Raw genomic sequence first — 26,954 nt, forward strand, 5'->3', positions numbered from 1 at the left:
CTTCAAGAGGAAAAAACTGGCAAACATCTGATGAAATGTATTATTACAAAGGTTTAAGATGTTTAAAATTGATATTATCTCAGTGCTGTAAGATTAAAATACAATTCTAAATGAAACAGATACTGTGAGATATGATTAAACCTGCCCACTCCACTGCATACTTCACATTCCCTTTTGTGTCTGCACGTAATCCACTCGCAATAATAAATAAACTACCAGATGCTGGAATGAACAGCTTGTCCCAATAAGTCCACTGCATGAAAAATACAGATAAATGTGAATTAAAGGTACAATACCAGTTTGAGGAGGGTTAAGAGTCCTCCAAAGCCCAGGACAAGAGAAATGTTTCTTTCAAGTATGACTTCTCCAGCCAGGAAGGGAGACAAATTTACCGCGAACATCCAGCAGGGAGCTAAATTCACCAGTAATGTAAGTAATCAGTCCACTGTAGCCAATACAATCATGCTTGCTTTTGACAGCATTACATTCAGGCCTCACACTGTCAGCAGGGAAATTGTGAAGGATGTGCAAGATCTGAACAGAAAAGACGGTGAAACTGCAGACACAATAGACACAGTAAACTTCACTTGCCTTCCACATCCTGGTTGTCTTCTCCTGTTTTTGGCGGGGAAGATCTTCAGTTATGTCCCTTGTCTACGGTTGAACAAAAGATTATCATTGTATTTTTTAACTCTTCTTGTTTCATGTTCAGCCCTCTAATGATTGAGACCACAGTGGTAGAATAGTTGATATATCTTCATTTGGATCTTTAAATCTGAAACTTGCTGTTGACCCACACTGAACACCATTACTTGTTCAGCTGTAAACGAGCACATGCTCATTAAGACTGAGGAGTTAGAGAAAGCAAGAGGCATTGACGGTCAAATCGTGCTTTTCCACTGGTTTACCTTACCCATAATGTTCTGAGTGACCACTTACGTTGGGAACAGATTTTGGGCTATAACTTCTTTTTTTGTGTGAAATGTTTTTAGTTCCTTTGGACAGCTGTATCAGAAACACAGGCTTGATCCTGCAGCTTCTTTGTAGCAAAAATACACCTCAAATCAAGGGCAGATTTTCTGAATAAGGACTACATAGCATGCCCACAGTGTTTGGTCACTGTGAAATATGAAGCCAATTGGAGAATGTCATCTGGTTTCATTTCTTCTAAAATACGTTCTTCAAAGGACCTTTTCATCCTCTGAATTTGCAGTAAGAAATAGAAAAGAGCAGTCAGACACAAATGGAGTTAGGAAGAGACTAAAAGCTCATTAGCAGTATGCATTTCCTGTAAACTGTTTATTAGAGTCAAATAAAGCATTTTCCAAACTGCATGGGCTACTCTCCCTGCCAGCACAGTGCAGCAGGTGCAAGAAGAGGCCTGATCTGGCTTCCAGACCTGGAAGCAACTTAGCCTTATCACATGGTTTTGTGCCATAGCTCGTAAAGGAGGCAGATTTCAGCCAAAAAAGGGCAGAGCGTTAAGAGATTTTGTTTTAACATAATCATTATTAAAAATACAATTTGCCTTATCAGAACCTGTGGTTTTCAGATTGCTTAGTGCTCTGGATCAATGAAAAGGATCCAGTTCAACTGCACTTCTGACAACCTTCTTGATGTTAAAAAGATCATCGAAAACAAGTTTTATGAATCAATGCAGACTGCCTACGTGTCTGCTTGGTCGAACTGTCAAGTTTCCTTCTGCTATGACGTTTGCATTTCAGAGCTTTTGTGGAAGTGCAAAAAAACAAGTCTTTTTTGCATCTGTGACCAGCAGGATAATCTCCCTACACAGATCTCAGTCACAGAGGCACTCTCATAAAAGGCGTATGTTTGCCCTGCCCGTTCCCCAGTCTTTCCAATGAGCTAGCAGGAGGTGAAAGGGTTCTCATTCACAGTTTTCTGGCAACTTTCTGAAGTAACCAATTGAAAACAAGGTTTGTAGCAGTTAACCTCCCCACTCAACAGAATTTCACAAGTCCTGAAGTCATTTCTACAGGCACTGCAGCTCCAGATGGGAGAATGCGGACAGCGTAAGAGAGAGAGAGAGAGAATACAGTGTGGGAAGCCCACTCATTTGCTTGTGTTCTTGTCCCCTTGGGCAAATCCTTTACACAAAGTAGCATTTCTTCTGTGTGCAAGTGTACGTCTAGGGTAGAATGGCATACAGAGACTGCAGCACTACGGCAAAGATTAGTTTATTCCCCTGGCAGCCTGGCTGGCAGCAGAGCTAACGCCAGCTCCTTCAGATTTAGGATCTATCAAAAATACTGTCAGCCAAACTAAGCCTTCAGAGGAACTGCCTTCACAATTATCACGCTAAATGCTTCAACCTGTACATGCTAGAGTGTCTCTTTCAATGTAAACTGAATGTGAGTTGTGGGCTGCTTTTACTCTGAAGCATTTTATCCCAATGGTACATTATGAGCCAAACAAAAAACAATGCCTGCATGTGTTGCTGTTGTTAAAAAATTACCTTTGCTTGTCCCTCCGCCCCCTGGTGCTCATCTGCCAGGAACAATGGCAGCCATTGTTTTTCTAATCTCTTCTGGACGCATTGCTGAATTTCTAGCAGAACCGCTGCCGAAAGTCGATCATGAAGGATTTGTCCCCATCCTCCACCTGAATGCATTAGCTAAGCAATCCAAATACAATAACACATGACATAAACTTTTGTGTATACCAAAAGTCCTTTATCTCTCTACATCCTTGATTTAGCAAAGCATGAGCTTAACTGTAAGCAAAGCATTTAATGCATGCTTACCCAAGGCTCACATGTACTTTTCATAAAAGGGTACAGATTACATTTGTCCCTACCTATAATAGAATACAGACTCCGGCAAATAATACCCCAGCTTGACCAAGTAAATTTCCTAAGTATCAAGATATATCAGAGTACCACAGCTCAGACTTGCTGTCTGTGGCTTTACTGACTTACTAAAATAGAAAGCTGGAACAAGTCACTCTTCCTGAAAGCCATTTTTTACACGTTTTCTGAGATGTGTTGTGCATGCTCTGGCTGCAGCCTCAGATCAGGGTTTAAGAGAGGTATTCTATAAGGACGGGAGAGAAAGAGCCTGAACAAGAAGGAGGGGGTCCCCACAACTAGAACAGATCCAGATTTCGGGCCAAAAATAGATGCAAGATTTGAGGAGAGAGCTTGGGGGAAAGCTGGAGTAAAGCTGCTTATGGACTTTTATCTCAGTCACATTCAGTGTGATTGGTCTTTATGAACAGTTTTGTTAACTGTTACCTGTTCTTGTTGTTCTCTGGTAGCTGGGCTGTTGGGTCCAAAGAAGTATTTTTTATTTAAATACTTGTCTGTAATGTCCTTAGATTTTTCTTCCCTTTTTTCTTTATTCTTGTGGAGCATCTTTCTGAACTGTTCAATATCTAGCCAGCACATGAGATCCATGCTACAAACAAATTTAAACAGAATGTTATTACAATATTGAGTTAATTTCATCAACATTCTAGGGAGTTATTAGTTTAACCACAAGCCACCAAAGTGTTCAAGTCCTAAATACCAGGTCAGATTGGACTGAAATTTTATGTCATTTTTTCTTTGCTAGTACCATCTGGCAAAGTACCATGGCACTTGCTGAACAAGCAGATCAAACACACATCTTCAGGATCTCATTTAGGGTCCCTTCCAGGGTACCCTTGAAAGGAGTAACCTTTCTCAATGTTCTTAATGTGCTGCTGCTAAATCCAGCAGGGACTGTGAACCAGAGCCATAGTGTAGAGCTCACAGAGAGAATGAAAAATGAAACAGATGAGAATTTGAAGCAGTACTGAGGATGTAAGCCACCAGGAGATGAGTCGACACCCCGTGTTCTGCCTCCTCGTTGTGTCGCCTGAGAAAGAAGCAGGGATGACAGCTGGGAATGTCAGCCCCAGAAATCATGCCCTTCCTACCCCATGTGAAGTGCTAGAGCTTAAGTCAGTCCGCAGTCAAGCAGACAAAAACAATTTATGATAAATTTTGTTTCTAGGGCTTTTTGTGGGCTGCTGTTTCATAAATTACCGATTCTACTACCTATTTCATTATTGATAGTACGTGACAAATAATCTCCATATGCAATTCTTGATCTATACATTGTTCATAATCATTTGAGTGTATACTATCAATTTAAGTTTTCTTTAGTGAAAGATATATTGGTTTTATTCCTTAAACAGAGGACAGAATAAGTGACATAAGTACAATTTCAGTTTAATTTATATGACTGTTTTCTGATAGTATCTTATTAGCTGAAGTTTTGTGAACATTTTAATGAGGGCATTCACTGTATTTGCAGCAGGAAATATGAAACAATAAATTCAGACATATCTGTTTCACTTTTCCATTCAGTTAATAACTTTTTCAAAGCATTAATCTACGAGTAAAACTTTCAAAAGCATCCAGCTGATTTAAGAACAGATGTCCCCCTTTCAAAAATCTTTTGAGACCCTTACAGACCTAAGTTCTATTGAGACTGAAATTCTTTCATTTGCTAGTTCATCACAACATGAATAAGTTCACCGAAATGCAAGCGATCCAAGTTGCTGTGGTTTATAGAGTTACTCCTTGGCATCTGCCTATGACAACTGATCAAATATGTCCATCTTATTTAAAAAGCAAAATATATATCTTAAAGTGTGTTAGGTTAAACTGTTTACAGTGGTGGCTTATCGTAGCGTATTCTACTTTTTTGTTTCAGCAGATCAGGAGCATGTGCATAGTCAGTTCGTCTGGCAAGACTAACAAGTGGTAACCCACTAACCCAAAGTAACACAAGTTGTCTTGCAATTTTGTGAAAATATCCTATACATTTAACAAACTATTAATTAATGGAACTTTAGTTTCTTACCAAAATTTGTGCCCAGGTACTCAGCTGCCTGTCCTTCCTGAAACTTGGATCACTTACAATTGGGCAATAACAGAACCATAAATTTTGATGAAGAGACAAATGACATATTTGTTATTTTTTTCTGAAAATTTCCAGACTACATTAGTTCTAGGATCCTTTCAGCTTATAGTACCATTAAACATCTTTACTGTAGCATGCCAGCTGGACTTCAGAGTTACTAGGTCTGGACCCAGCTCTAAAACACTGTTTTGTGAGACTTCTTCAAATGTTTTTCTTCATTATGAATTTTTACAAAAGAAAATTGTCGGTACTGGGACCTGTACTGTTCAACACCTTTGTCAGCAACATGGACAGTGGGGTCGAGTGCACCCTCAGCAAGTTTACCAATGATACTAAGCTGTTTGGCAAGGTAGACACGCTGGAGGGGAGGGATGCCATCCAGAGGGACCTGGCTGCAGAGGTGGGCCCAAGCCAACCTCATACAGTTCAACAAGGCCAAGTGCAAGGTCTTACATCTGGGTCGGGGCAATCCCAAGCACAAATACAGGCTCGGCGGGGAATGGCTGGAAAGCAGCCCTGAGGAGAAGGGTGCTGATTGACAAGAAGCTCAACATGAGCCAGCAGTGTGCGATCGCAGCCCAGAAGGCCAACCGTATCCCAGGCTGCATCAAGTGTGGCCAGCAGGTCAAAGGAGGTGATTCTGCCCCTCTACTCCACTCTCATGAGACCCCACCTGGAGTACTGCATCCAGCTCTGGAGTCCACAACATAAGAAGGACACGGACCTGCTGGAGCGCATCCAGAGGAGGGCCACGAGGATGATCCGAGGGCTGGAGCACCTCTCCTATGAGGAGAGGCTGAAAGAGTTGGGGCTGTTCAGCCTGGAGAAGAGAAGGCTCCAGGGAGATCTTATTGCGGCCTTCCAGTACCTAAAGGGGGCCTACAGGAGAGCTGGGGAAGGACTTTTTACTCGGGCATGTAGCGATAGGACGAGGGGGAATGGCTTTAAACTGGAAGAAGGCAGGTTCAGATTAAACATTAGGAAGAAGTTTTTCACTTTGAGGGTGGTAGGGCACTGGAAGAGGTTGCCCAGAGAGGTTGTTGAGGTCCCATCCCTGGAGGTGTTCAAGGCCAGGCTGGACGTGGCCTTGGGCAACCTGGTCTAGTGGGAGGTGTCCCTGCCTATGGCAGAGGGGTTGGAACTCGATGATCTTCAAGGTCCTTTCCAACCTAAACCATACTATGATTCTATGATTCTATAAGATTTCTCCACAAATTAAACATTTTCTGCCTGGCTCTATCACTTAAGATGGGACTTGTCTGTGATTAACAGAGAGGCAGCAAATCCCAGCGGCAATTCAGCATACCTATCCAGGATCCCATCCTAGTCAGTGACCTGTTCTCTAGCTATTCCTACCATTTCCCCAGTTAGAGAGGAACTCGACACCAGTCAGCTCCGAAGTTGGGTGTGTGCACACCAGGGAGTGTTGCAAAACGATTCATTGGAGGCAGGAAGAAAATATTAGAATTCAGTAGCACATGTATATAATTTATAAAAAAATAATTATACATATCTTGAGGGTGCATGTTCAAAATTTTTTTACTGATAGGGTGCATGATCAAAAAAGTTTGGACATGATTGCTTTAGACAGCTAACTCAGAAGTCGCTTGACCATAGGCACCCACAGCATAAGAATCTCCATCTGAACTCATTACCCACAGTCTTTTCATAGTCAGTGAGAAGAAATAGCCATCTTCAGGAAGGATCCATCCAAACTGGTTCTAGATCTTATATTCAGAATTAAAAGAATTCTGTGCAGAAGTGTGTATTTCTCTCTCTGACTACAAAGGGAACCTGTGATGATAAGCAGAAGTGATGACATTGAGTCTTGGCCAGAGAAATCCTGTGCTAGATGTCCATCTCTGGACTCTTTTGAAAAAGCTGACAAATATCCAATCTAAAATGATAACAGTGCCTGACTAGAAGCAATAGGCAATATGCAAAGGGAACACAGTTTAAAGGAAGGAAGTGACAATTTAAGGACTTGCTAGTAGTTACTTTAAAAGCATATTTGCCTTTTCTTAAAACAGTATAGAGATTAGTGTGGGGCTTGAGAAAAAATAAGAAAAAAAAAAGGTGGCAAACTCACATTTACTTCTGTTAGATCTTCTGTTTAGATCTTCATTTTTTAAAAAATGGGCTCACTTTTTCAAAAAACCTGCATAACTGTATCTGCTATGAGCTGGTACTTAATTCTGTTCAGATCAGTGCAAACAAAAAACTGTGGTTGCTCTCACACTGTGAAAATAAACTGGCTGTCTTCTATTTGTACATATTTATAACATCCTGCTTTAATTTTTAAAATGTACTAAATTGAATCTGTACTGAAAAAGAGAAATTTTTACTCATTATAGGCTAATTGCTCTATTCAGGGGTTTGCCACTAATCAAAGCAGAAACTGAAAGCAGAACTATAATACAAACATGCTATAACAGAATTTTTACTCCCCAAATGTTAAGACAATTCAGTTCTCTGGATGGTGTGCCTGTGTATTTCATAAATATACAAACACATTTTTAAAAAAGACTAAAATCTGTGAACACTGAGATAGCCACGATCCCCACCAAACATTTCTTCTGAACTTAGAAATGGGTAAAATAATAATAACAAAAAGACATACCCAGCAGAATGCTCATTAAGAAAAGCCCAGAACTGTTCTAACTTCTCTTTGTCATGGATCAGGTCAGATAGATTAGAACCTGCCAATTCTTTGGGAACTTGACACAAGTGCTGGTCTTCTTTGAGAGCATCAGGGCAGGATGGCAGACCAGTGTCGGCAACAGTACTCTGAGGGAAGAAATTACTTCACTTGCATAACTGCTTTTTTCATGTCTATATTTTGCTCAGTCTAATAATACTTGCATTAGATAACTTGTCTCTTTTTGATTGCTAAGAAAATAAATTAAGGCTCCAGCTGTTAATCACCTTTAGTTTTATGTTTGCTTTAAACGTACCAGTGTGTGCAGGTTCCATAATCAAATAAACCAATATATACCTGTAATTTACTTGAAATTGAGGTATTTGCTCAAGGGCCCAAAATACATTCCACAGACTTTAATGGAAACTATCTCATTGACTCCAATCATACAGTGGTCTGACGTTGATGTAACTGACAGAATACCTGTATTTGTAATTAACACAATGGCTGTCAATCATTCCCCAAAATGAATTTCAGGAATCGGACTACTTGGTTCTCCAAACTGGGGTGTAGTCGGTCTTTCATTGCTGATACTCAAAGTGTTAACCCTCTCTGATAGAAAAAGAGTTTGTTTTTGTTAGTAGGTACTTGTCTTACCTCATCCTTCTTGGAACCACTCTCTTGATGCAAAGCCTGGAGCTTTCTAAAGTACACGGAGTCCAGCTGTCGAGTTTCTTCCACCAACTCCACCTAATAAAAATAATATCTTATGTCATCCCTACAGTACACATTATAGAAAGATGGAGAACTGGACGGGCACCTTGCCAGTGACAGTGGTTAGAAAGAGAAAAAAGAGTATGTTTGCCAGTAATGAGACTGATGTTTAGAAGACACTAGAAGTCACATCCTTGTGACAAACAATTCAATTAAAAGCTCTGGCAGAACAAAATTTTCAGATCTGTGTAGGATCACATATAGATTTCTACAGAACACCACTAAATAACCTAACTGTATCTTTGAGAAAAGAACTTTGTATTTAAAAAAAATGCTAAATTATATTGTGTATATTGTGTCAGACTTACCTGATTGCCTATACCAGCAAATTGTGTGTCAAAATGCCACTGAGAAGCCAAAAAACAGGTCTTAAAACTATGACTCGCAGTGGGAAATGTCAAAAAGATAGAGTGCCACAGATTTCCAGATATGGAAATTTAAGACAAGAAAGATGCTATGATGTCTAAACAATGAAGATGAAAACTTTGAAACTTGTCCCCTTCCTTAGTTTTATACCAGGTAATGCTGTAAAATAATAAATTGTGCAGGATTAGAATTCATGCGGTATTGGCTTTTTTAAACTCAATTAGAAGCCTCATATATAACTAGAGCAGTTCTCCGTGTTCTGTGCAAAAAATTGGTAACTGCATAAGGAATAGTTTGGTGACCTTCTTGGCTGACTAAACCATTCAAATGCAGAGTTTAGGATATTTAGCAAAATTGAGCCAATGCGTTATACTTATTAGCACGCCCATTACAAAGATAAGAAAGCTGCGGTCTTATTGTACAAGAGTTTATGTGCAAGAAAGAGAAGAGAGTTTTTAGATTTATATTTATTACGCTTTTGTCTAAATGTGAATACCACACTAATCAGCATGTTATCTGAATGCCTTCAGGCTCAGCGTAACTCTATTCCACTGTTATAAAGTGCTTTTGGGTATTCTTTCCTTAAAAGAAAATGTAGTTTAAAAGTAAATAGGAAAATAATTCACAACATTTTTCATAAAGTTTAAACAGAAAGCAGATAGAGTAAACAATAAAAACGAACTCTCCTGTTTTCATGTTTCATTTAAAGAAAAACTGTAGATACATACTGACCATGTTCCAAATAAACAATTTTGGACTCACCTAATTCTTGATAAAATATCTTGTTTCATTATGGGCCAAATATATCCCACTGTATGGTAGAACAAAGGGGAAAAGTAGAGCCAGGGACTGAACAAAATACAAAGCAGACCTTGTCTTTGTGCTGGGAAGGAGTGTGCCTAAGCATCAGCCTGCGCCTAGTACAAAGAGACTCTAGTGCCTCCTAGAACAGGTCAGTTTATGTCTGTGTATTATAACTTTTCACAAACGCACGTATTGTGCACTCAAAAGGATTTAGTTCTGTTTTTTTGTGCTCTGATTAAGATGTTTGTGTTATTAAGGCACTAAGAAGTCTGCACGTAACTACAATTGCGAAGAAAAGCATCGTCTAAACTGAAAGGGCAATAGATTATCCCTCAGTTAACTCAAGGAGGTATAAACTGACACATGCATTAACTTAAAGCTAAACTGTATTTTCAGTTCTTACTTTGGAGGAATTCTTCCATCACTAGAAGCAATGAAAGCACTGTATTCAGAGACTGCTTAAAAGCAGAGTCTTTTTTATAGAAAAATGATGTGTAATACTCGGCTGAGTCAATGACTTGACTCAGTGAGGACTGGCTATAGATACTAGACAACTAGTATTGATAATACACACGGAAAATATATATTTACAAAAGACTGTAAAACTAGTCTGATAGAAAGTAAATAAAATTTCAGGTTAATGAAAGCATCAATCCATTACATGGTGTTCTGCAGGTCGTAAACAATTATAGCTGAAATAGCTTATAAAAAATAGCTTAGAAAATCAGTTTATCTGAAAGCTTAGAAAAGATGTTGAAAAGCAAAGAGAATATTTTTCAGATGTGTTTGGATTAGAATATTTCATTTTAGTAAGTTCTTTTCAGTGTTCGAACTTTCAAAGTTTCCTAAGGAAATTAAGTTATCACAGGATAAGAGGGAAGGTCCCCTTGTGAATTAATTAAAAGGTAGAAAATAATAAATAAAGAAATAAATAACTTTCATTATGGGGTGGGGTTCCTATTGGAGTCTCACAGGGATCTGCACTGAGGTTGTTTTTATAAATATTCAGAAATTATCTGGAAAAGGAGGTGAGTGAGGAGACAACAAAGTTTTTGCAAAATGATTCCACAGAGCAAAAAATTAAATTGACTGTGAAGAGCTGCAGGATTTCAGGCCACTTTATTGTCTGCATGATAAAAGGGCAGCTGAATTCAACGACAATAAACATTAAGTCATTCCACTGAGCTCCAAATTAGGGTTTTCCATTAGTTGTTATTACTTAGTAGAGAGGTCTTGGAATCATTGCAGATGGCTATTAGCTTACATTTTGCACATCCACTCAAAGTTCACCAGGAGTCAAAAGGCAATTAGAATCGTAGGAACAATTAGGAAAGGAGCAAAGAGCAAAAGAGAAATCATTATTCTGCCACTGGATAATCCTTAGTACATCCAGATCTTGAGTATTGCTTGCATCTTGTCAAAAGAATATAAAACAACAGATACAGATGGGGGTGATAAGCGTAACAAGGTATGGAACACCTTTTGTAAAAGGAGAGGTCAAATAGTCTAGGATTCTTGAGTTTCAAAGAGATGGAATTGAAGTGGGATACAACAGAAACATGTAAAAGCATAACAACATTGAGAATATGACATGATAACAATTGTTCACTGTTCCTCATGACATACAAAACTAGGACACCAGGTGAAATTATCAGGGAGGTGTTTGCAGCATTTTTTTCTCCTATTGCATGATTAAACCATGGAACCCACTACTACAGTGAGCCTGAAGGTATAAAATGACTCAAGACACACTTACATAAACCCATGGGGTAAAAAAAAACCTCATCAAAGACTATTAAACACAAAAGTGTGGACAAGATCTCTGCTTCATGAACCTCCTCAGTTGCGAAGTGCTGAAGCTGGAAATACTGCTGTATGTGGTTTTTTCTGTTCTTTTACTTTATTCTTAAGTGTTTAATACTGGCCACCACCAAATAGGCTTAGAAGATCATTCTCAAGTTGGATTTTAGGTATCTGTTCTCCTAGTTGTTCATACATGCACGCATGATATAGTAACAAAAATACACTGTATTACAAAACTTCTGCAAAAGAATTTAAAAATGTTTGAGGGGGGACGACACATGCACGTTCTCATTACATGCTGACAGAATTATCAGCAGTAAGCGGTGATATTTCCTATAAAAATTGAGATGCTTCATCTAAGGTCATAGCAAAGAAAAACAGAAACAAGAACTAACTTTCTGCCCTCCAACTCCTGATTCCTCGTTGTCAGTTTCTCCTTCCATATCCAAGAGGGAGATGTTAAAGACTTGGAATTAGAAGTTTGACCTATAGCTGGCAACTTGTGGGTAAGTTTCCAAAGAGCAGAGGGCCACAGCATCTGCCACTGGCTCCTCCATTTCTTGTTTTTATTTGTCAAAAGCAGAGTCAGGATTGCAGCCATCTCTGACCTGCATGAGCCTGCTCAGTTCAAGCCTTCAGAGGCTTTCTGGGATTAGAATTGAGTACATCACTGAGCCACCTACTTCAGGAAGCCTGCAGGGCACAGTTAGCCCTTACACAGCAGGGCAGCTATCTAAAAAGTGTTTGGGGCAAATATAAGTAGATCACCATATCACATTCCCTCTTATGCTAATCAGTAGCTACACTTGAATTCTAAACACCAAGAAATACTTGATATAATTAATATGGACCTAGCATCACTGTACTGACACTAGAAACACATCTTATTTTGTGCTTATCATTAAAAACATAGAAGGCTTGTGGGCAAACCATCATAAGAAAATTACTTTTGATAATGGTAAGATTGCAGAAACATAACACTTCCTGAGTCCAAAGACAAATTTTGCTGTAGCAGGATGCATTCTTCCCTAACTCGCACACCAAGGGGTCTATGAAACCTGAACCTTCCTTTGGGATGGGAAGTCTGCTCTCCACAGGAAGCTCAGCCTACTCCACATCATCAGCATAGAAAGGAGTGGGAGAACAAAACATCCCATAATACTTCTCACTTCCTGACTATAAACGTAAAATCAGTTACATACAAAGGCTCTTGTGATTTTCTTCCCTGACATAAGAATTTTTCACAGTGTCATCCAGATCAGTTACCTTTCCGTAAGTGTGTTTGTCTGCTTCCACCATCTTCATCCATGGTTCTAGCAGAACAGTGAGGATGTATTCTTCAGCTGGGTCAAAAAGATCCTCAAAAGCTGGGTCAATTTTCTGATAAATAATGTTTTTCTTACTCTGATGAAGTCCAATGTCCATACTGGCAGATGGGGCAATGTAAGTTGCGTAAAGGAACTAAAATAAAACAGAAGAAAACTGTTTCTTAGCCATCATCCATTCCAATGGTCACAGTCCATTGAAGGAGAGAATTAATGCATATTTGCCCCCCACTGCCCTGCTGTATATGACACGATGAGGGGCAATGGGCACAAGTTAGAACATAGGAACATTTCAAATACATGGAAAAACTTCTTTACAGTGAGGGTGACAGAGCACTGGCACAGGCTGCCCAGGGAGTTTGTGCAGTCCCCTTCTCTGGAGATTTTCAAGACCCGCCTGGATGCAGTCCTGAGTAATGCACTCTAGGCAATCCTGCTTCAGCAGGGGAGTTGGACTAGATGATCTCTGGAAGTCCCTTCCAAATCTGAAAACTCCGTGATTCCATGATATTCTGAACATATATCTAATTATGCCTGTTTTTTTTTTTTACCAATATGACTATTTTGTCCAAAATTCAGTTATTGCTATAACTGACCTCCCTGCCATTTTTACTCCTACTTGTTAAAATGGTTAGATCATAAAATAATGCTTAATGTAATTTCTGCTTGGAGATATTTGGCTAATTCTTAGTTAGATTAAGGTAACCACAATCATTACAGCAACTACACTCTTCATGAAGTTGCATTGTTGCTTTGCAGAACACGTGCTGGGCCAACTTGGGAAGGAGTCTTACTTCTTCTGAATAAAGAGAATTTGTAATTTTAAGGTTAAAATTAATGAAAAATTATAAGATTTCATTCTGTGTGGAGATTCTTTTGCACAGTTCTTTGACATTGGCGAGACTCCATCATGGTACAGGATCCAGAAAAGGAGATATCACTGCACAACTGAGGTCTAAATCGTTACCAAAGCAAGGATTACAATATGCTTTTTTATGAAGCGCGGAGTTTGCCATTCAACATATACAAACAGAAGAAAGCTGAACCTGGAGAATGTTTCTTTCTCCCTAGCAGCTCATTCTTAAAGCATAGAGTAATTTTTTTATTTATTTCAAAGGATTTTTTTTTCCCAAATAGTCCCCTAAGTCAAATTCTTGTTTTTTTAAATGTTTCATAAATTGCCATGAAAAAGGACATTGAAAACTCAGAGAAAAACACTTTCTTCCAGGAATATCTTGGAAGAAGATATTCCAGAATATCTTTCTAATACATCATGATTCTGACTTAGCTAGGAGCTCAAGTGAAAAAAGATGCAGCTGTAATAATTTTCATGTATTTATAAATGTTTTCTCTTCTTCATATTGTCAAAGTCTAACTAATTTTCAAACATATGGTAAGGGGATCAGATTAGAAGCATAAATCAGAATTCCTCTCTAGGTTGGCATTGGGAAGCCCATCTTCGCTATTTATTATCACACAATTTTGACAATGAAGAATGCAGGTTTCTGATAATTCTCATTTTCCTTATGTTGCTGAAATCCAGCTGTAACTAGCAGATGTACAAAGCAGTAGAAAAGAAGAAAATAATACATTTACTCTGTGTTCAATCAGTAATAAAACACTGTTGTGTTTAGATTTCAAGCACAGTGGGAGAATGTTTGTGTACATTAAATAATTATGTTTCTGTTTGTTTTAAATTAAATTCTGATTTATTAGATTCTTTCTTTCAAACAGCAAGAGTACCAGACTACACCCCCACTATTTTGGACCTTAACAATTTGAAACAGACCTTTTAGACTCTCCTGATACCAGGTCACTGAGGAATACAGGGCCACGATGGCTGACATCAATCCCCCAGTTAGAACTTGTTATGATTACTATATTTACTCTCTTTGCAGGATTCCACCCATTTTCTACATAGATCTGATCACTGAAAACAAAGATGGTTTGCGGCTATTGCAGCCCATGTTATCAGTGCAGTAAAGACCACCAAGTGTAAGGGTATGGTCAAAGAATGAGGACATCCACAGAAAGAGTCCTATCTGCAGAACAGGACCATATTTTTCTGAAATTATGCCCTTCTCTGCAAATCCCCAAATAAATTTAAATTTAACAGAGGTGGCATTAATTAGATTCATAGTGATTTCAGAAGTTGGAAGTTATTTTGAAGACCCCTAATACTGGTAAAGTTTCAGTTACATCATGTTCTAGTCCGATCCAAAACATTTAACATATAAAGTAGCCAAATTAGAAGGGACCAGTCCAATGATATAAAGATGTGGTATCCTTAAAAATAGACTTTTTAAAGAGGGGTTAACCATTTTATTCATCATTAGGGCTACACTGCTCCACCTGCTATGACTCATAAAACCACACAAGGGATCTTTAAATTGGTGAAAAGTGACCAAAATATGTCCTCAATATTTTAACACACACTTAACCTGGTTCCTTAAATGGGTGATCATTTTTAGCATAGTTTTAAGAACAAAATCAAAACAAACACTCCTCAAGTTTCTTGGGTGGAACCCTGCTTTCCCCCATGATTTTGTATGAAATGGGTTAACTTGAGTATATTTGCTATTATTCTTTGATTGCAGCCCAGAAGGCCAACCGTATCCCGGGCTGCATCAAAAGAAGTGTGGCCAGCAGGTCAAAGGAGGTGATTCTGCCCCTCTACTCCACTCTCGTGAGACCCCACCTGGAGTACTGCATCCAGCTCTGGAGTCCCCAACATAAGAAGGACACGGACCTGCTGGAGCGCATCCAGAGGAGAGCCACGAGGATGATCCGAGGGCTGGAGCACCTCTCCTACGAGGAGAGGCTGAAAGAGTTGGGGCTGTTCAGCCTGGAGAAGAGAAGGCTCCGGGGAGATCTTATTGCGGCCTTCCAGTACCTAAAGGGGGCCTACAGGAGAGCTGGGGAAGGACTTTTTACTCGGGCATGTAGCGATAGGACGAGGGGGAATGGCTTTAAACTGGAAGAAGGCAGGTTCAGATTAAACATTAGGAAGAAGTTTTTCACTTTGAGGGTGGTAAGGCACTGGAAGAGATTGCCCAGAGAGGTTGTTGAGGTCCCATCCCTGGAGGTGTTCAAGGCCAGGCTGGACGTGGCCTTGGGCAACCTGGTCTAGTGGGAGGTGTCCCTGCCTATGGCAGAGGGGTTGGAACTCGATGATCTTCAAGGTCCTTTCCAACCTAAACCATTCTATGATTCTTTAGAGCTGACAAAAAATTAGCAGCCTACAGAGTCAGAAATGGGCCAGACTAAGGAAGCTTTGGCCAAAAACTATTGACAGTCTGCTCACATAAATACTGTCATAATATATTGCCATGTTAGGGACTACCTTTGCAAGCTTCTCTACCAGCAGAACTGCCCCCAGTCCTATATAATTTCTCATGCAAAACTGGATTATAGTAAAGACAGACATTTTTTTCCAGAAACAATAGTTAGGGCTGGTAGTACATGTGAAGCAGAAATTTAGAGGTGGTTAAGCTGGCTGTAGCAGTGCACTTTTCCAAACTCAAAGGACCAGACCCTCAGTGCTGTAGTCAGGATGGCCTTTTCACTTCTGAAGGATGCAGATTTACAGTGTCTGAGGATTTGGGATGATGTTTGCTTAAATTCTTGTAAGAATCCATTGCTATGTGATTTGACTCAACAAGTGAAAAGATAACATCACGAAATGACAAAGTGAATGCATGTACTTGCAGGGAGGGGAGAAATATGTCCCTTGCTGAGGGTTCACACACATCTGTAGATCTGCACTGATTTGAACACAAGGGCTGCAGGAAAACCAACTGTGGAGAGTTCTAGACATGCCAAAAAAGAGTAAAAGTGTCTGTGTTCACAGCTTTCAACAGTGGGCAATGAAGTCAGCAAGATACAAGGTGAAAATACATTGTATCGATTAAAAAGGAATATTCATAGCCTTTTTTGACTCCCATGTCATGGAAGTCTTGTGGTTTTATGAATCTCAGTGGAATAGTGAAACTGTTGTATTTGCAAACCTCCTAAAGGATCAACAGGAAAAAATTACGTTTAATGAACTTTACGGTTATCAAATTCATACAAAAATCTTAAGCATGTGACATCAAGTGCACATCATACTTCATTTATTCAATGTTTTGTTCCTTTTGTAAAACACAAATAATTTTCCTAACTGCCAGCTGTACATTATCCTGTAAATCATAGAATCATAGAATGATTTAGTTTGGAAGAGATCTTGAAGATCATCGAGTTCCAACCCCCCTGCCATGGGCAGGGAAATGTATTAGAATAAGTGATGGATTGAACTCAAAACCCTATCTGGAAATTTGATCACAGTTTTCATTTTGAAATTACTCATAATGGCACAAATATGAAGATAGGAAGTGCTTAGGAAATTCAGATTAAGACTTTGTCCTTATTTATGACTTTCCAAATCAGGGATTGTTCAAGGCTTTGGGTTTTGGTGTGAATCCATCCCCAAATGAGAAGGCCTTGGTAGGTGCTCTCAGAATGACTAGAGTGAAGCAAGAAACACGAAAAATATTTAAGTCGAAGTGCTTTGTATTGCTGCCCAAAGGCATGGATACTGTTCTGATCTAAATGAGGGGCTTGTGCAGCTGCTTGACAGAATCATATGATGGAAGAATACAATGCACTGGCTGGTCTTAAATGGAGAGGCTGAACTGCCTTAACCCCCTATCATCACTTTCCACTCACATAAATCTTGTGTCTGACCCTAAAAGTTCACAGTAATGATAACTCCCTTTATCTAAATTGATTCTAGTGTTAAAATATTGTACCTTCCATAAATGTATTAGCTTTTCTAACTCTAAATAACTATTTTTTAATCAAAAACTACAATATGTATTTCTTTATTGCTTTTCTTTCTCAATTTATTTTACACTTCTGTGTATATGTTTATAATGAATAACCATATATGTTCCTGGATGATTACCGGTACTCATCGTTTTTCTTATCCATCAGGCTTCACTCTCACTGTAGTTTCTTTCCCTGGATGAATGAACATACACCTTGGAATGCATTTTCTTACTCTGTCATAAAGCTGAGATAAAAATGCCTAACAAATGAAACAATGAGTAGCAGATAGACAGCAATCCAGGTTTGCTCTTGTTTCTAACAGGAAGCAGACAGAACACATACAGAATACTTTGGATGTCTCTTTCTGTAATAAATAGAAAATATATATGACGAGTGTTGTGCAAATCTGATCCACATTCTCTTAGGAGTATTTGGAATGGCTATCTTATTGTGCCAAAGGTGAGCGCAGAATTTGGGAAGGCATCTCTTCCATAAGCAAACCCTGTAGATTGGATGCAGCTTGACTCTTTACCATGTTCCAATGAAAACAAGAATAATTTTTGTGCAGCCTTAAAAGGCAAGCTTGAGAATGATACCAAATGTTGCAGCACATGTGTTGATTTGTTATGTTACATTTCAGCTGTTAGTTATGCTAATGGAACAGTTTCACATATTTCGTTTTGATGTATTTACTTTAATGGCTATGTATATGTAGCTCTCTGCAATTGCCTGGTAACACTGATTGTACGATGTTATGCTGTCACCAGCAGGCCAGCAGTGGAAATAAGATAAGTAGAAAATGACCTGGGCCATAATTTTCAGCCATGCAACCACTGCAGAAATCGTAAACTGGTCTGAAATGAAACCAAATTGAAAACCACCACGGACCATAACCTAAGACTTGGCCTGCAACAAAACATATAGGAAAATAAAGATAGGGTCTAGATACGGTTAACTTGCACGCCTGTTGTGAGCGGGGTCCCTAGCCACACACAGGCCTGGGTAGATATGGGAGACAGTCAGCCTGAGGGGTACAGTCAGTTGCCCTCAACCTGTAAGTAGAGCTGGAGGGTAAAACAACTAAATAGGGTAGCAGTTCAAGTTAGCCACTGTGTGACAGAAAAGAGGGAGGAATCTGTGCCTTGTCCTTCACTTGGAGTTTCTGTGCAAATAATACAATTTAGGTGAGAATTCTGGACAAATATGCAAAATTCTGTCATTTGCCCCAGTAAAACCTCCAAGTAGGAAAAGATGACAAATTCAAGGAAGTCCAGATGCTCAATAACATAAGCCATACAGAGGTTATTCCCCACTGCTCTCTACAGATGTTTGTTCCAACGACATATGAAGTAGCTTTGGTCTACTACAGCATATATTGAAATATGCAGATAGGATATACTCCAACACAAGGTTTTACAGAGGAAAAACAGAACGAAGTTTCACAAAGTGATTTTAAAAGTTGCTTGGAGTTCTAATTATATCACACTGCTGCAGCCTCCTTCCCTGGCAGTATCAGACTATTCTGCAGTTGGTGACAGCCATCAGGACCCATGTGGTGAAACAGTTCACTTTTGTTTTATTCCCTGACTTAAAGTGCATGCTTAATTAAGAATGCTCATTATAGAAAATATCAGTTCTGCTTGACAGTAAATGAGGGTCTAAAGATCAAATGGGGGAATGACGACTGCAAAAAGAGCATAATGATGCCCTGACAATCAGCAAAAGAAAAACAGGACTGACAACTGAAAAATCCATTTTCATGACTAAGGTCATTATCTGAGGTCTGGACTGTGAGACTTGCAATTCTAACCCATGCAGGAGATGGAAGGAAAGGTAGAGCACAATTAGATGATTTAGAAAAAAATATTATCTCTGATGTTAACACTAAGCAAACCGTTTCCAAATATGACACAGAGTAGCAAAGGGGAGATTAGGCAAACTAAGTATAATAGATAAAACTGGGAACAGGCAACAGAGCCTAGAAATCAATCTATGCATGTTTAACATTTAAATAAATAAATTCCATGGAAACAATCCAAAGAGCTTCTTTTATTGTCCACAACCCAGATTTACTTCGGTGTGGGTTGTCAAGATTTGGAAACTTTTCTACTTTCTATCTTCTTTTCAGTCTTTACACTGAACAAATATGTTTGTGAGAGGAATGAATAAATGTATTTGTGAAGGGAAAACACATTATTTACAACTTACTTGAGCTTGCTTGCATATTTTAAAAGGATGAAGAGTTTCTTGGTAGAAAAGCTGATGATAAGCCTGTAGGTCAAACCAAAAGTACACACTGTTCTTCCACAACTAGAGATGAAAAATACTGTAAGTTATTGCTACCCAAATATCACAGCTTTATAAAAGGTTGAATTTTCAATGCAAGTAATTATTTAGCTCCTTGGAGTCATCATAAATCAAGCTCAGTTTAAGATGGATTTAATCTCCTGTTGCATACTGGCAGAAGCACAACATATTTAATGGCATCGTCACTGTGATACTGTATTATTTTATTGTATTCTTCATGCATAATTGGCCATTAAAATTGTTAACATAGTAGTTAACATTTGAAGAGTAACCACATTTCAGTGGCATAAAGCCAGTACTAAAGAAGAAATGCTGATAATGGACATGTAGAAGTCGGGCCATGGTGAAATAGCATTTTGCAGTAATAACCAAAACAATTAAATATCGTGTACTTGACTTATGTTACTGAGACTATCATTACATTTTTATTACGTGCATTTCTAAGGCACAGAATATTGGCCTCGCTTCATAAATTCAAACAAACATCAAAAGATCTTTCAGATGAAGGAGTCTAGAACTTTCCCCAAGTCTTCTGGTTTAGTCATATGCTTACAGGGTTTGGACCTTAAAAATACCCCGAAACCCCCATCACTGGAGAATAAAGAAAATGTTCCAAAAAGATAGGGGCAGGGAACTTTGCTCCACAAACAGTAGCCTGCCAGACCTGGCATATGAGTGAAATAGGCTCCAGAGTTGTAGACAAAAATCTTAAGGAAATAATTTTCAAAGTAGTCTGGCACCTGCAAAGGCTAGAGGACATGTAGGTGGGTGCATATCTCCAACAAAAAAATGTTACTTTTATTTAGAATTCTATCTATACACATTTAACATTTTTAGCTGAAGGTATTTAGCTTTGGAAACATTGGCTCTTGCCTTCTGGTAGCCAAAGGCATTTCTAGCTACTGCTGCTGGATTCCGGGTTGTGCCAGCGGTAAAACAGATGTCCATGTTGATTGCATTCAAATCTCTCCTAAAGACTCAATTTTTCTGTAAAGCCACTAAACACTGACTCAGATTCATAACTTGTTCCAACCAATCCTCAATTTACACCCAGCAATGAATGATGGATTTGCTGACTGCAGACAAGAAATAGTGTTATGTTTCTCAGAAATCCAAGAAGCTTCGTGGAAGCAGAAGAACGTTTTTAAAACAGTGGAGATCTTGGATATCACCAACCCAACAAGTAAGAAGGAGGCAGATTATCATGAGTAATAGCATAGTGGATTTTCCATCTTTTTAAAAAATATTTTTGTGGGTTAAGACCTCATTTTTTCTGCCAAGTTAAAGGCTAGTTTTTAAAAACAATTAGTCTTTTTTTATCCCTGATGGTACAATCAGATTTCTGATAGGTTTGAGACAGTTAGGATCTGACAGCTTGGTAAAGACCTGTCATTAGTTTGAATATACACATGAACAGTTTATTGTTGTTGAGGGATTGGAGTCTCACAAGTAATAATTCATCCAGTCATCAATCTTTCTTTCTCCATTTTTTTTTTCGGTCTGGCTGCCCTCTATAATTTGGCATTCAGTCAATTGTGGACTAAATTATCACAGGGTAGGAAAATGCTCATACCTTATTCCCTGACTTCTCACAGAAGTGTGTGAAGTAGTAGCCTGCTCTGTTCTCCAAATAAAGAGACTGCAGCATGCTTTCCATTCTTGATCCCCCTAAGACAACTCTGCCAGCAGCACTTTTCCCCTGGACAAATAAAATATAGTTATACAGCAAGGAATAACAGGCTTTCATTATTTTCAAATGTCAGTACATTGCAATGGAGGGCCATGCAGTGTGTTCAATTGGTGTCTTCATCCCAAGAAACTACACTCCATATTCTACTACATATGCAATTGATCATAGCTCTCCATTTTCCCACTAAATATTCATTTCCAGTGGAATAAGTCTGATGACTGAAGGCATGCAGAGTAGCAAAATGACCATAACCTCCCTTAGGTGGTTCCTCAATACTTGAAACAGGAAAACAAACCAGGCTTTAATTCTGTCATTAACTCCTTAGCTCTGAATCCAGGGAGTTCCAATGATACTAAATCATACCACTTAGCTGTCAAAGTTGTCTCAACTCAGGCTACTGTGTTTTCAACCAACAGAAGTTAACAGGTGGGTATTTGGTCAAGCCTCAAAACAATTCACTGTCGTGGAACAAAAGATGTGTCTCCTGGGGTTACACCACTGACATCAGCATCAAAATCATGAGCATTTTAGGGGAGAGGAAACCCATGCCCTTTACTGTGGCTAGCCCCTGGAGCATTTGGGGAAGAATACATCCATTTTGACAATGCTCACCAAGAAACCAGAGGAGAGTACAAACTAGTGAATTAGCTTCTGATGTTCACAAAAGAGAAACTTTTGCTGACTTGCCATCTCTGGTAGCAGAAGTGGGAGAAAACAAGCGTGGTGGGTGACAACTGGATTCTTTCCAAACAATAACAGGGATGGAGAAGGGGAGGAGAAAACCAGACTCCTGAAGCAGAGCAGGAAGATTCCACTCCTCAGTATGAAGTTAAACTATGGATCCCCACATTCCCCTTTGTATCACATTTGTGATGGCAAATCACTGACTGTACATTCCAGTCTAGCCCTGTAAGTGTAGATGGATAGTACTTTCCTCCCTCAGCCAGAGGGAAACTCTGCATGATAAAGGTGTATAAAAACTAATAGTTCATGGTGCGAACATTTCCTTAATATAAGTTTCTAACTGCAAATGTCCCCTAATTGCAAAGACTAGCCTTTTCTTCTGTCAAAATTAACAAAGTAAAATGGTCATAGTGAAATAATAAACAGGGTATGATTTGGATGTGAAAAACAAACAAGTGATCAGCAAACTCCATGCACATGTAAACAGGCCCAGCTTTCATAACATGTAGGTTTTTTAGTTGCAAGGCCATGGGTATCAATACCTCAGTGAAACAGCAGGCTGTTTCAAGGCCATTCCACAAACATGAAAAGTTTCGGATATATTTTAAATTGCCAAATCTTGACATCTCATGTGTTCAATTTGTCACCATTTTAACAGTTATTGAGAAAAGGCTCTTCTGTGCAGCCTGACCCTCCTGAGGTTTGCTGGATTGAGGGTCTGCTTAGCAGGCAATAATTCAACAAAGAAAATGAAGTACACAAGCAATAAAGAGGAATTGTGTAAGTGAAGCATTTTCCTCTTATGAATGTTACTATTTTAATGACTTTCTAGGGCAGATTCAGTTTTCACTGTAAGTCTGGTATACTTTCCTAGGCAACGATTCCACCGAAGCATTTATTCAATGAGTTTTCCATAATAGCCTACTGAACACACAGTCACCATGGAGAAGATCAACACTTTGTAGTGAAAATAAACCTCTGTATGTGCCATGATTTCCTATCAAATAGCTGACAGATACCACACAGAAAATACTGACATTCTAATTGTACCTCTGTGTATGGCATTGACTTTCACATAATCAAACCAATCGCTCCCCATCATTGATTACTTCCCCTTTAATACTACAGAATAAAATGTTTTAACCCATGATTCAAGACAACTAAAATTTTCAAGCACTACTTACCGGGAGCAGCTCAGCATAGGTGTACTTTCTGTGACCCTGGTATTTTGAGTCTTTGGTGTCATCCAAAGCAAAGCAGTGAATCATATCTCTTCTCACTGACTTTGGCCTAGATCCACAAACAAACAAAATTTTCAATACCTATTTAAGAAAAAACTAGGACTGCTTATAAAATAAAGGGCATGAGGGAGGTAAAATGACATAGCGAATAGTAGAGGAAAAAGTACACGGAGTTCGAATTTATAATAAATGCAAAAAACGTAGAGGAATACTTTTTCATGTGGCCCTGTGGTAATCACTGACACAGCATATCTTTGAGGGCAAGTGCTTGAGACAGGTTAAAAGAATAGAAATGTATGTAGATGATATCAACAATTATACAAGAGAAGGTAAAACACCTGTATTTGGAGAAATAAACCCTTTTGTGTTGTGGCACAAACAAATGAGAAACTAATCAGGCAGGGATGAATTCTCCATGCACACAATCTGTACCATAACTATGCTTCACTAAGCAGATGATTATATTAAAGAAAAGTATTCATGAAAACAGTAGGATATAAAAGCTTTTCATAAATATTTGAGGTATATTGGTGTGCAAAAAGATGTATAAGGGACTTTGGTACTTACCACTTTCTACTGCTAGAAATGTCATCCCTTTGGGGGCTCTGACTTGGTGGCAGGGTAGGTGATAATCTTGATGGTCTTTTCAGAGAGGAATTTGGCGTATCTAGTTTTAATGAAGTTGTTGGTAAGCTTGTTCTACTTTTCTAAAAGACATAACAGAAATATAAGGCAATTCTGATTATTTTTCCACCTTTGTATTTTCTTAACATGTTCTTATTAACTACTCAGAAACGTTCAAGGGTTTTTAGGACTGTTTTTCCTTGTCAATCACAATATCTAAAACAGCAAATTGCAAAAAGCTTCTCTGAATATCTTGCAAGATTTTTCAGCACACCTTTATAACACCTGTAGCTTAAAAATTACATTTTTAACAGGTAGAAATGTTACATGCACTTTGTACAAAATTACAGAGGATGTCAGGTGAAGAGGATGTGAACATATTTTGTGAATCTTTACTGAGATTACCTTAAGTAGCTCACTGTAAGACACATACAATCACTCAGACTAGGAGAGAAAGGGGGCATTCTGCCACACCATCACTGACTTATTTTGAACAAAATCACACTATGACTTTTTGGAGACACCAGTTGCATTCAGAGTGCCCTCAGAAATTCAGTTGCTGCTCTTTCTAAGCTCTTGCATGCACAGTGAAACTGGAAGATTCAAAAGTACATATTTCTCACAGGAAAAAAAAAAAAAAAAAGAAATAAAACAGCAAGAAATGGTCCATCAACTGTGAGGTTCATGGGTGCCAAGACATAGGTTTCTTCAAGTGCTGAACTCCATGGGGCTGGAAAACCTGCAGAGTTAGAATCCTGTCTGCCTGTCCTACAGCTAGTCCAGGGTCATTAGCACACCTTGTGAAGCCAGAATGGGTCTCTATAAGAGGCAGCTGCTTCTGGTTCCCATTCCTGCCGTGATCAGCAGGAACCTGGCTCCTGAACTCAGCTGCTTCTGAACAGGAAATCTGTCCCACTGTTTTCCTCCCTTATCTCCATGAATTAGCTTTTTAAAAAAATATAATTGTACTCTGAAACTATCCAACTCAAAGTAACCAGAGGTGTGTCTGAACAGATCTGTGGCATAGATCATCCAGTTCTTGATACTGGAACCACAGTCTCAATTCACATTCTCTAAGTACCTTCTGTCCTGAAGCTTAACACTGTGTTGCTGAAAACCTGCAGCTTTCATTGCAGTTACCTCTCAAATTCAGGCTTTCAAGGAAGAGTCACAACTGATTGGCAAGCTACAAGCTGTGAAAAGGTCTGTGTTGTGTGGCTCATGGCCCTCTACACAGCAAAAATCACATGTAGCTGATTGAAAGTGAACAGAACTCTGCCCTTTTTACAAACATGACAGGTAGATTCAGAGTAACTGCAGTGAAGTTGTAAGAATTACTCTGGATTAAGAAAAGGCTAGTTGAAGGGCAGAATGAACACTGCTAGATCCTTAATTTTGCAGTTCTGAGAATTTTGAGCTAAAATGTCTATCCCAAAGACTTATGAAATAGCCAGGATGTAACTGAGAAGATAATTTGACTCAATTTGTAGCAACTTGTTGCATGAAGTATAGTAATTTTTTTTTTTAATTTTTATACATAACCATCTCCAACAGTCCAGCTTGCTAAATCTTGACTTTCTAACATCTAAGTACCATATTCATGTTCCACTGAATTCAAGTTTTATCATTATTTTTGATGGGACAAGGCTTTGTTTTTCAATGTTGTGATCCTACCTACCTGAGGAAGGGAAGGTGGTATCCTGGGCTTGCAAGACTTAGGTGTCAATGGTAGCAATGATACCATTTGTGGAAAAGGATCAATGTCCACCCTTAGTCTCTCATGGCATGCGTGCCAGAGCTTCAGTTTTGCACTGGCAGTTTCTATTGCTGTTGAATGAGTCACACAAAATCTGGGACCCCTAGGGAAAAAAAAAAGTTAATAAGTAGAACTTTCCCAAAATATGAAGTATTGGGCTATTTGGCTTTTTTCTTTTTTCCCATGAAGATGTTTACTGTATTAAGACATGGTGCTTCATGCACCTAGAATTAAAAATCAGTTAAAGATATGTTTAAGCACTCTTCCAAATCTAAAACCAAGAGACACATAAATAAACTTAGGTTGCAAATTCTGCACCATTACATAGTTGCCTTTGTATGAGTTTGCAGTAGGATATAGTCCATCCATCCTACAGCAAAGAATAGAAAAGGATTGTAGGTCACAGGACATGCACCACAACTCTCATGAGGTTCCACAGCAAAGTTCACAATTACAGGTATTTTTTTATACTTGCAATTTGTTGATCCCTCTTGGGGAGGAGAAACCTTCAAAAATTTAGCTTGTGTTTTGGAAACAGGTTAGAATTTCTATCCTTGCTTAAGCTGTCAATATATAAAAGGCATTTTGCATGATAGACATTGAACAGTAAAGTCTCAGGGTTAAATTCCACACAGATGTATACACAGAGCATCTTCAGAAACTTGAGAAGGGCAATACGGGGAATAGGTTAGGACAGAATTAACCTTCTATGCCAGAAGGGATTTCTGTACCCTCAAGCCTGAAGTTTAGTTGAATAGTATCCAAGGCAGCTATACACAAAATAGCTCAGATGCTCTGGCAGTAAAATAACAAGGGCTCAGCAAGGCAGATCTACCTGACTTCTCAGCAGATTGCAGTGTAGTTTACGCTCAACTAAAAATTCAGAGACAACATCTGCTAGTATGTATGATGACACTGCTTCTCATAATTGCAATGGGATAAGTGAGATGAAATAAACTTAACAGGCTTATCAAAGAAAAGGGAAATTTGTTAAGCAATAGAATCTTAGTTCATGTTCATTTTTTCATACCAGTAAAGAAGTAGAGGTTTCACTACTTCAGGCTGAATCCGTCTTAAATGCCTTATATTCCACTGATCTCCATGCAGTAGATCAAGTCTGAGTAACACTTCTGAACTGAGGAAATAGTCGCCGTTGCTCAGCAGATAGAGTTTTTTCATCTTACTGAGTTGCCTTGAGTCAACAAAAGGAGTCACATAAGCCATAC

General features: G+C 38.8%; 1 protein-coding gene across 1 annotated transcript in view; it reads right to left on the minus strand.

The window, feature by feature from the left end:
- RGS22 (regulator of G protein signaling 22) overlaps positions 1 to 26,954 on the minus strand; it is a gene marked incomplete at its 5' end in the record, with an annotated part of 64,835 nt that overhangs the window by 15,006 nt on the left and 22,875 nt on the right. The window contains 12 exons of the mRNA XM_082479324.1: positions 592 to 654; positions 2,477 to 2,635; positions 3,254 to 3,416; positions 7,531 to 7,697; positions 8,206 to 8,298; positions 12,562 to 12,756; positions 19,635 to 19,736; positions 21,307 to 21,432; positions 23,292 to 23,397; positions 23,916 to 24,055; positions 25,651 to 25,831; positions 26,759 to 26,920. Coding sequence (XP_082335450.1) covers positions 592 to 654; positions 2,477 to 2,635; positions 3,254 to 3,416; positions 7,531 to 7,697; positions 8,206 to 8,298; positions 12,562 to 12,756; positions 19,635 to 19,736; positions 21,307 to 21,432; positions 23,292 to 23,397; positions 23,916 to 24,055; positions 25,651 to 25,831; positions 26,759 to 26,920 — 1,657 coding nt within the window. The remainder of the gene's footprint in view (positions 1 to 591; positions 655 to 2,476; positions 2,636 to 3,253; positions 3,417 to 7,530; positions 7,698 to 8,205; positions 8,299 to 12,561; positions 12,757 to 19,634; positions 19,737 to 21,306; positions 21,433 to 23,291; positions 23,398 to 23,915; positions 24,056 to 25,650; positions 25,832 to 26,758; positions 26,921 to 26,954) is intronic.

Source organism: Vanellus vanellus, assembly GCF_965231255.1.
Source record: "Vanellus vanellus genome assembly, chromosome: 2".
Classification (NCBI taxonomy): Eukaryota; Metazoa; Chordata; class Aves; order Charadriiformes; family Charadriidae; genus Vanellus; species Vanellus vanellus.